We start from the raw sequence: 10,586 nt of genomic DNA, 5'->3' as shown, positions 1-10,586 counted from the left end.
TCGGTAGTAGTTTTAAATAATGTTAAGTTATGTTGCATTCCTTTTTATTATATATTTTGTTTCTAACTCTTTGATTGATTTATTAGGAGAAACTAAAGGAGAAGAAGGCGGAGTATGAAGCAGTTGCTTCGACTGATAGTTCTGTTAATCTTGAGAACATTGATAACATAATTATTACTGAAGTTTTTGGTCCTAAAAGGTATGGTCGGGTTCGATTTCACGGATATGGTGTTACCCCGACCCAATATTTTGGATCCGGCTCCTAGCAATACATGCCTTCCGGGAGTCAAGCTCAAGCTAAAGTTCAGAGGTTAAGAGACCAGATAGCTCAGATGCAAGCGAACACAGTTGAGCAAATTGCCGAGGTTGAAAGAACATACGAAGAACTCCAACAACAACTTAGAGCGGATGCAGCAGCGAGAGAGGCAGTGGCAGCAGCGAGGGAGGCAGAGGCAGTAGCGATGGCAGCAGAGCAGAGCAAAAAGTACGATGAGCTCTAGCTACAGCTTCAGCATATGATGCAGATGTTTCAGCAGTCGCAAAAGCCGCTATCTTAGACATTTGTTTTCTCGTTGGAAGAATATTTTAACATTGTCACATTTAACATTATTGTAAGAATATTTTGAGTTATACTTCATTTATTAATTTACATCATATATCTTTCATTGAATTTGAAGTATCATTTAGATTTATCTTTTCCCACAAACGCTGCTAAAAGCCGTGACTTTTAGCGGCGCTTTTCCCAAAAACGTCATTAAAAGCCATGACTTTTAGCAACACTTTTCCCTCAAACGCCGCTAAAAGCCATAAATTTTAGCGGCGCCTTTCCCACAAACGCCACTAAAAGTCATGATCTTTTGTGGCATTTTTTTCAAATAAACGCCGCAAGTTTTTACGACGTTTTCTATAGCGGCGTTTTTTGCGGTGCTTGTGAAAACACTACTAAAGGCTAAAAAAAAGCCGCTAAAAGTCTATTTTCCTATAGTGGCAACTCTACTCTATTATGCTAGATCTACTCTTAAACAGAAACTTTTGCTCCATTGAATTAAGCACATTAAATATGAATTAATATTTCGAAAATACTAAAATAAGAAATAAGCTTACATAATTGAGAACAAGAATCAAATATTTATCATGTAAAAGCAGATATTAAATAAAAAGATTCATCATAGGTTTCATCCTCCCTAAGTATCTAGGGAGTTAGTTTATAATCCTGAATGAAAACATCTCAAAGTCAGAATAACTACAAGACATAAGAAACTTAATAAAACTTCGAAAGAAATTAAAAGGAGATCTTCGATATTGATGGATCCGCTTTCGAGTTGATTCCGATGGTGTTCTTCGAGTGTTTTCTTCGATCTTTTCTGATTGCCCCCTTATGTCTTCTTCTAATGGGTATTTATAGACTTTAAAATGCTCAGAAAGCTTAAAAATTGGGTTTTTCTGCGTATTAGGGAAGTAGGGTGTGAAATTGACATGGGCTAGCTCATGGGCATGTGGCTAGCCCGTGTGACTTATATAGGCGTGTGCCCAACCCACTTAGAAATGCCCCAGCCATATGGCTCCTGAAAACAGTTCTATTTATCCAATTTTGGCTCGTTTTTCGCTCCTTTCACTCTTAAATGCTCTCCTAAGTATAGAAATATGAATTTAAAGGATTAGGAGCATAAAATTCACTAATTTGCATAATTAATCATTCAAAAACGCATTAAGAATGAGATGAAAATATGTTACTTGTATAGCTTATCAATAAGAGATTATGTACTCTTTTTCCTTTATTAGGATTTTATCCCACAGGGTTTTTCCTCATAAAGGTTTTAATGATACACAGTTTTCTCTAGTGGATATCTAAGGGGAAGTGTTACAAATAAATATGGATATTCATATTCTAACCCCCTTCATTTATAATATAAAACCTCTCATTCATTATGCAAGTTGTTTAATGTATGTGTTAATGAAATACTTAAATAAGCTTCATTTAGTATATTGCATTGAATGTTAATTACTTATAAATAGAATCCTTACGTGAGTGAAATGAAGATATGAAAAAATTCTCCCGTATTTTTCATCCACCTTTTAATTATTATTATTGTTTTATTAATTTTTCTATAACAATTTTAATATATTTTTATACATTTTAACTTTAATATACACAATTTATTATCTCTATAAGTTGTATATCTTAATAATGTTGTTCATTGAGTTGGTGTCACAAGTCAACTTGACACCAACTCATAATTAATGACAAAACCATAATAAATAACTGTAGTGCATTTCGTATTATTTATCTGATATATTTATGTGTTTAGGTTTCATTTTAGTCCTAATTTAATCTATTTTTTTATTTTAATATTGTACATATTTCATATGTTATTATGATTAATTAGTTTCAAACTATACATATCAATGTTTATTATATGTTACTTTTAAACAAGCATCTGTATTTGAAATATATAGTTTTCACACGTATACACGTGTGTTAAGATTTCTAATATTTATTTAAAAAGAAATGTGAAACTAAAAAACTACATGCACAATTAAATAATTTTTTTTATGATCACATAATAGTTAATAATATATGTAATATCTATAATTTATTTAAGGGATTTTATTATTTTTAAGTTATTCAATTACCTTTAATGAATTAATAGTTAATTAATGTTACTTTTATTATTATCTCATAATAATTAGTAATATATAAATAAGGTATTAATTAATGTGAATTTAATAATGTAATGAATTTAACTCATGTTTTTTTATATATAAATATATGTTTATTAAAATAAAATACTTTTATTTTTATTTGTTTTAGTTACTGGGAAAAAATATTTATTTTAAATTATTTTAATTAATGATTTTTTATAGAATAAGAATATAACTTGTTAGTACACAATAATTTGTGCTACGTACAAACTGTTCCCGCATGGCAAACTAAAAGTTGTTTATGCATCAATTTTTATTTGTCAGCAATTTTGTTTTTACTTTGCATTTATTTTTATGTTCATAATTATCTTATAATGGTTAAAAATGTGGGATATTCATGGCCGCATCTATCTATTTAATGTATTTGATAAATTAAAATTTTAAATTCTAAAAAATTAAGTATTAATTTTTTTTTTTGCTAAATTTTACAAGTATTGAATTTATATTAGAAAAATATTTGATAAATTAGTAAATATAAATTATGTTATTTGATAAAAGTAAATATTAATTTTTAAAAGATTATTTATTTTTATTTTTAATTTTATTAATATAATATTTTATATTATTTTGGATAGAAGATAAATATGACAATTTGATTATCTTTTGTTTTCAAATCATTTAATTCAAATTTAATAAAATAAAATCAACTTAATATTTTTTACATTAAGTGATAAGTAGCTACTTATCTACTTATGTTATTCAATATTTTATATTAAATAAAAAATTAAAATAACTATTAAATATATTTAAAATATTAAATGTTAAATTTTTTATTTTCACTGAAATGAAAAATTTCTATAATTTATCAAACTCACCCTTAAAAAGATTTTAAGATGGAAGAGTTTTATTTGAAGTATGAGTCTCGAAAAGTTGTTATCCCAATCTTTAACAACAAACTTTCAAAACATTCTAATCCAAGCGTGAGAGATAGAGTTGGAAGATAATATAAAGACATGAAGATAACGTATTCAAAGAAGCTTAGAGATAAACATTAAGGTAAAACTTTAAAAGCTTAATGGATTTTATTCACATTATATGAATACAAATTTGAGATTAAAGCTAACATACTTCAAAGTTGAAGGAATTTTATTAAGTGCATTTATTGTTTATTCATATTAGGAGAGGTTGTTTGGCAGAGTTCACACTAAATATACTAGGATGCGGTTATAGTTAACCAGAAGTTAAAATAAATTGGGTTACGATAATGTAAGAGTAAAATTTTGTTTGAACAAGACACACAAATTAAGGTAGACCAAATTTTTTGTGTTTATTCTCTTGTTTCGACAGTATTTATGCCATAACTTATAATTACCTCATACGCCCCAATAAGGTTGCCATAACTTACATCCAAGTGTATTTTGATTACTCATTAATTATTATACTCTTTTGATATATTGTTAACTTGAAAATATTATGCGTCAAAGAAAAAACTTATTAAAGTTTACTTATTATTCTTAATAAATGTTTAGAAATCAAATCCAATGCTTATAATCAAAATACATGAAGGTAGGAGTAAGGACACATGTTTAATATATATAGCGTGACAACATTGAGAAATTAATTTAGACAAACTTATAACAATGGATGGTTTATTCAAATCAACATACCAATAATACTACACTTTCACTTTTCCATAAAATACATAAACCCAAAAATAAACACTTGAATAAATAAAAGCACTACACTTATTTAGTATCAATTCGCAACCAAACAAACACTACAACAGGGAAACAGACAGTTACCGTTGCGAACTAAGCATGAAAAATACTGAGAAAAGAAAGAATTTGGAAGAGTGATCAGGGACATTGGAAGCCGGATGGAACTTTTTTTGAGCAGACATTTAGAAGCAAGCTGAGGGAAACTGGAATATTAAGATTGATACCCAAAATGTTGCCTTTGATCGCTGTGCAAAGGCAAACAGCTGCTTCAAGATCAGCAAGGCCTTTGATAAGGGTGCAGCAAGGTTGAACTGGGGGTGACCCAACAGTTACATTGACTAAACCAAGCACCTCAGCACATACACCTAGTTTAAGGGTATTTATGGGGCATTTTCCTTCCGCAGCAGGAGTTGGGGAGGGAGTGGGGTTTGGTTTGGGTTTGGGGGAAGGGCAAGAACAATTAGCACTGACAAGTGAAAAGAAGAGAATGTTGAGTGCAAAAAAGAGGGCAACCGATGCCGATCTTTTTGAAGCCATCTCTCTCAAACCTTAGGAGCTTCTTCCCTAATGTAGAAGTTAGGGTTGTATAATGTGTGAGAATGGGGATGGTGAATTTGGAGAAAAGAATGGGGTTTTTATAGTGTTTTAAGAGGGCAACTCGGTTGTTTAATAACGTAATACCTTAATTAATAAAATTTGACTGTAAATCAATTCAGTTCTTGCAATTTGAGCTGGCTGAGGCAGAAGATTTTTGGTTAACTTTGTACTTTTGTGATGTGAGGTGGAGATTAAGGTGTTTCCATGTTACCACTGGTTTCCTAGCATCAAATCATCCAATTTGTACAGTAGTTCATCTTAAATAACACCCACTCATCAGCAAGATTAAGATGTTTGCCTCCCGACCTCCAATCATGGAAGAAAATGGGACCTTGAAATCAACTAATCTATCTATATTATCCATCCTAATAGCACTATCAAGCTAATTTTTGGACAAAATGTACTAAATTTAGTGTTCAAACAATCGGATGTTTCCATTGTCTTTAGTTAATAGTATAAATATCTAATTTGTTTACTTTTATTTTACAAAATATCTCCTCTTATCCAAACTAGGTATATTATAGCTACAACGTACTTACAACAACTAAACTAACTGCTGAAGACAAAATGAATACAGATTTAGAACAACATAATTACTTCACTGTTGAAGGCCAGCTTGTCAGACCTTCGTGGTGATCTTCTGCTACATTTTTGTTTTGATTGCGCTACATTCCAGTCTTGACCGTATCCTGCATGTCATGGCATGTTAATCCAAAACTCACCTAAGTCACATATCATTCACATATTCAAAATCCCAATAAATTTTGCAGTAAGAAACTGATCGTAACGAGCTAATGATCCCAATCCAACAAAAGTAGTGGTTTCTAATTTGGATCTGTTGAGGATGAATCAGTATAAATAACAAAATAGAAAAGGTAGAAAATAGTGAATACAAATATTTTACGTGAAAAATTTTTCCGAAGAAGATAAAAATCATGAGCAAATGAGGTTTCGACTTTTAACTAAATAAATAAACAAATAAGACTACAATGTAGAGAAAATAAACCTTAAATGTATTAAACTCACATTATCTAAAACCTTGAATACAAAGTCCAAACTCTCGTAGAGTTCTCTCAAAAAGGATATAAAATACTCTCCATAGTTATCACGAAAATTTTCACTAAAACTTATCAGCGCCTACATCTTGTAGCCTTCAAAGAAAAACCCTTGTAGATTGGCATGTATAAATCAAGGTTACAAAGATCCTTTAAATATATTCAATACTAAAGACTAAAACGACTAAAATAACCCTGAAGTAATTAAATTCAACTGGGAGAAGAAGTTTTATTGAGTTGTACAAAACATGGTTGCATAACATCAAGAATCATTGTAACGTCGTCACTTGTCGACTCTCCTCGTCACAACGTCATTGCCACGCCTATTGTCAAAAATCGTCACATCATCCCGGTGTCAGAAACCTCCTCATCCCGACGTCGAACTGATTTTGATCCTCTTTCAGTTGTTCATCGATTCTCGTCTAAGGTGTCCGCAATGTGTCTGATAAATGCGGGACACAACCCACAAATTTTTACCTTGACTCGTATTTATCACGCCTCATTTTCCATACCCCTTTACGAGCCTAACTCAGATTTTGCAGAATGTCAACCAAGTCTAAATTGTGCTCGAACTTGAAAACTAAAAGATTTCTAGTCGTCAAATCAAAGTTGTATAATGCAATAAGGGTCAATAATACCCGAATAATAGAGAAAACATCAACTCTCTCCACCTATCTGTAACCCTCTGTGACCAACCTTGCCTCAAACATTCTACGAACCATTCGAGTTCCAAAGGCCAAATGGGCATGAAATTCTTACCTAAATCAAACACATGTATGATATTTGGCATGACTCCACCTTCAACCAAATTATATATGGAGAACAACAAATCATCACCCTTGTCCTCAGTCACATCAACTACCTCCGTAATTATCTGAAATTGTCAGAAACTGAAATTTGTGATCCCGTCCAACTTCTCAATATCTAAATTCATTGTTGTGTCACTGAACGAGTTAATCTACAAAAGCTGAACTTGACTCTGATACCAATTTATTAGATATCGACTCGAGTAAACAACGAAATAGAAAATGTAGAAAAGAATGAACACAAATATTTTACGTGAAAAACTCCTTTGAAGAAGATAAAAACCACGCGCAAATAAGGTTTCGACTTTTATCTAAATGAGTAAACAAATGAGAGTATAATATGGAAAAAAATAAACCTTAAATGTACTAAACATACATTATCTAAAACCTCGAATACAAAGCCTAAATTCTCATAGAGTTCTCTCAAAAGGAGTACAAAATACTCTCCATAGTTATCATGAAAATTTTCATCAAAGTCCATTTGCGACTACATCTTATAGCCGTCAAAGAAAAGCCCTTATTGATTGGCATGTCTAAATCAGTGTTACAAATGCCCTTTAAATAGGTTCAATACTAAAGGCTAAAACAACTAAAATAACCCTGAAGTAATCAAAGTCTAATTAGGAAAAGAAGTCCTATTGAGCAGTACAAAATGTGACTGCATAATATTAATAATCGTTGTGATGTGCCGACTCTCCTCATCATGACGTTGTCACCACGTCCATTGCCAAAAACAGTTGTGTCGTCCTAACGTTGGGCCTATTTTGGCCCTCCTTCAATTGCTCGTCAATTTTTGTCTAAAATACTTACAATGTGTGCGATAAATGCGAGATGCACCCCACAAAATCATTCAATAATTTTTCCGCATATCTTTAATCTTATAGAGAAGCTTACTTACTTGTGGCAAAGCAACATTAATTGAACTATAGAACTTCAGATGCTTCATTATTTTGATTATGTTATAGTGAATTGTTTAATTTTCCACTATTATATTCTTCAGATTTGTTCATGTTTACTGCTAACAAACCCTTTTTGCTCCTACGTGCATATCTTCTGGCAAGCAATAGTCTTCCATCATATTCTTCTTTGGCATGTTGTCATTTTGGAAAGAAGGTCAGGGGTGAGCCTAGAACATTACCATGGGTTCCACCAGAGATTCATTTGAAACTGTGCCATCATTTGAAGAAAATTCCATTTACGATAATATATGTTATTGACATGACCTGATGATTTTTTTTTTCTCCTTGTTGATTGAAACCATAATTTTGGTCCAATTACAGAAACTGCTGAAACTTAAATCAAGTCAATATTAATTATACCTTCAAACTTATCCAAGCAAGGTCGATTTATTTTTTGCCACGACTGCGTGTTGATGTGATGCGTTCAATAGAAAAACAAAAATACAGCTTCCCATTCGGCTGTGGTGGACAATATATTGTCACTATATGTATGTATGTATGCATTGAAGAACTTGAAACTTATCTGCTTTGACATCTTGTGGGTAAACTTCACAGATGTGATTCAACATACTGTAAACATAGTTTCTTAATATGTAGTTTATTCCTTCGGATTTCATGGTCAAACAAGTTTAACATATCATTTACTCAAGTTTCCTGCTCTTAAAATAATTTATTGGGCAAATTTTTTTGTGACCACAATTTCCATCTCCATTAAAGAGACCTAAAAACTTGAATGAATTCACGTATTAACTTATACACCAGTATTAAAACAATTTTTCATAACATTAAAAATAATGAATTTAAATTTAAATTTGAAACTAAAATATAATAAATTTTATTAAAAATGGTATAATGAATTTGGCATTAAAATATAATAATGTTTTCATTTTTTTATTGTTTTAGTTTTTTCTTTTTTTACATAAATTTGGCATTAACCTCTTAAAAAATTAAATAGCTTTTTTTAATAAAAATATTAACTAAAACACAAACTTTTTAATAATGTTAGCGTGACAATAAGTATAGAAGTCCACATATACTTTATGTTGATATAGCACTATTTGTCTTATATGTCACATCAACAAATAATTTAAAATTTGTAAAATATTTAAAATTCAAAAAAATATAAAAAGTTCATAATTTTTATAAAAAGATTAGCATAAATTAATGTAATTTGTCATGCGGCCTTCCATGTTTAAAATTTTAATGTTTTAGTCAGCATTTCCGTTGAAAAATCACAACTCAATCTAAAAGGTTGATAGTTAAATTCAACTCTTTTTAAAAGGTTAAGGGTCAAATTTAACTTAAAAAAAGAATAAAAGTCAAACTGACAAAAAAACGTAAATATTAATAACTAATTAAATTTGTCATTATGCCATAAAAATGAGAGCTCCTCAAAATAGATAACAATTTTTTTTCCTTTTACTTGAACAAATCATGTAAATAGTTAAAAATTACAAACTAAAATTAATTTATTGCTAAATCATGTATTAAGACTATTGAATGCTCACTAACAAATTACTTAAAGCGATTTCAATTAATTGTATGAAAAAAATAAATAATTATTTGATATACTGATAGTTATATTATAATTCTTTAAATTTAATTTACTTTTTTAAAATGGTTTGTGCATCAAATAATTATAATAAGAGAATTTGTTAATTAATTAAGGTTTTAACAAAGGGAAAATTTCATATTTTTTCCTGTCGTTAGTAAAAAGATTAGCAAGCCGTGAAAGATTTTGCTTTTAACTTCTCAACGAAAAAGAAAAGAAAGAAAGGGACCAAATTGATTGATATATTCCAAATATTTTTGTATCAAGACCGACTTCAATAATCAAACAAATTTAGTCTAAACCGGTTGCGAAAGCATGAACTAATGCGATAGCTCCTGATCTTTCATTTTTTGTTATACTTCATATTTTGCACTGCAGATTTATAGAAAATCAACTGTTCAACCCATCTTTCATTTAACTAAATACTATATCTGCTTTAAAAAAAAGGAAACATTTTTCTTCTACAAATGGAAATGCCCGCTACATAACATCATCATGAAGTAACTTCTCTGTACGTGTGATGAACCTGCACCTCCCACTCTCTATCCATCATCTTGGATAACGCCATTCCAATTATCAATACTACCGATACCATTGAGAGCACTGATCACCTCCGAGCTGTCACACGCCAAGATTACTCTGCGCTACCCAAGGTTTCCATGCCTGTTGTAATCCCTCAAGAGCGCCCCATGCTTCAGCTTTCGAAACTGAACAGCTGCCAATACATATAGCAAACCCCGATATGCAGGTACCATTGTGGTCGCGAATTACTCCCCCAACAGAGGCCATGTTGGAGCTCTTTTGTAGCATACCATCAGTACTGATTTTAAACCAGCTTTCCGGTGGCAAGGACCATTTTACCAGCAGCATGCGTTGTTTGTCGCAGTCCCACGCGCAAATTCTTGTAATAATCGCCGACTTATTTACCAACCGCTCTCATAGTCAAACATGGTTCGGATAAAAAATTGCTTTGTTTCGCCGATGCCAGAGACACCAGCAAATGACGCTAAACTTAAGACCCCAATCCGAACTGTCAATCGCAAAGTAATCAGGTTGGGATAAGTTGGCATAAACCCATTCCTTTATGTTCATTTATCCAGCTCGATGATTCGAACCCAAATGGTAGCAGCAACTACACATTTACACAGAACATGACTAGTGTCTTTCGTTTTTCCATTTTAAAACCATGCCAGTTTTTAAAGAAAGCTCCCAGACACTCGTAAAAGGTTAACACTTGAGTTTCTCCCACTCCACGC

The 10,586-nt window shown here is 31.2% G+C and overlaps 1 protein-coding gene across 1 annotated transcript; it reads right to left on the bottom strand.

Annotated features, from left to right (window-relative positions):
- Positions 1-4,275: 4,275 nt before the first annotated feature.
- On the bottom strand, positions 4,276-5,187 carry LOC107905652 (14 kDa proline-rich protein DC2.15). The gene has a single exon (XM_016832348.2). The coding sequence runs from the start codon at positions 4,896-4,898 to the stop codon at positions 4,500-4,502; it is 399 nt and encodes a 132-aa protein (XP_016687837.1). The 5' UTR covers positions 4,899-5,187; the 3' UTR covers positions 4,276-4,499.
- Between the last annotated feature and the right edge of the window lie 5,399 nt (positions 5,188-10,586).

The sequence above is a fragment of the Gossypium hirsutum genome, chromosome A08, assembly GCF_007990345.1.
Source record: "Gossypium hirsutum isolate 1008001.06 chromosome A08, Gossypium_hirsutum_v2.1, whole genome shotgun sequence".
In the NCBI taxonomy this organism is placed as follows: Eukaryota; Viridiplantae; Streptophyta; class Magnoliopsida; order Malvales; family Malvaceae; genus Gossypium; species Gossypium hirsutum.
Note: the sequence above shows the minus strand (reverse complement) of the source record. Positions and strands in the feature narration are given on the sequence as shown.

What these genes read in the sequence shown, in the direction of transcription:
- LOC107905652 (XM_016832348.2), bottom strand. Translation starts at nt 4,898, where the DNA reads ATGGCTTCAAAAAGATCGGCATCGGTTGCCCTCTTTTTTGCACTCAAC.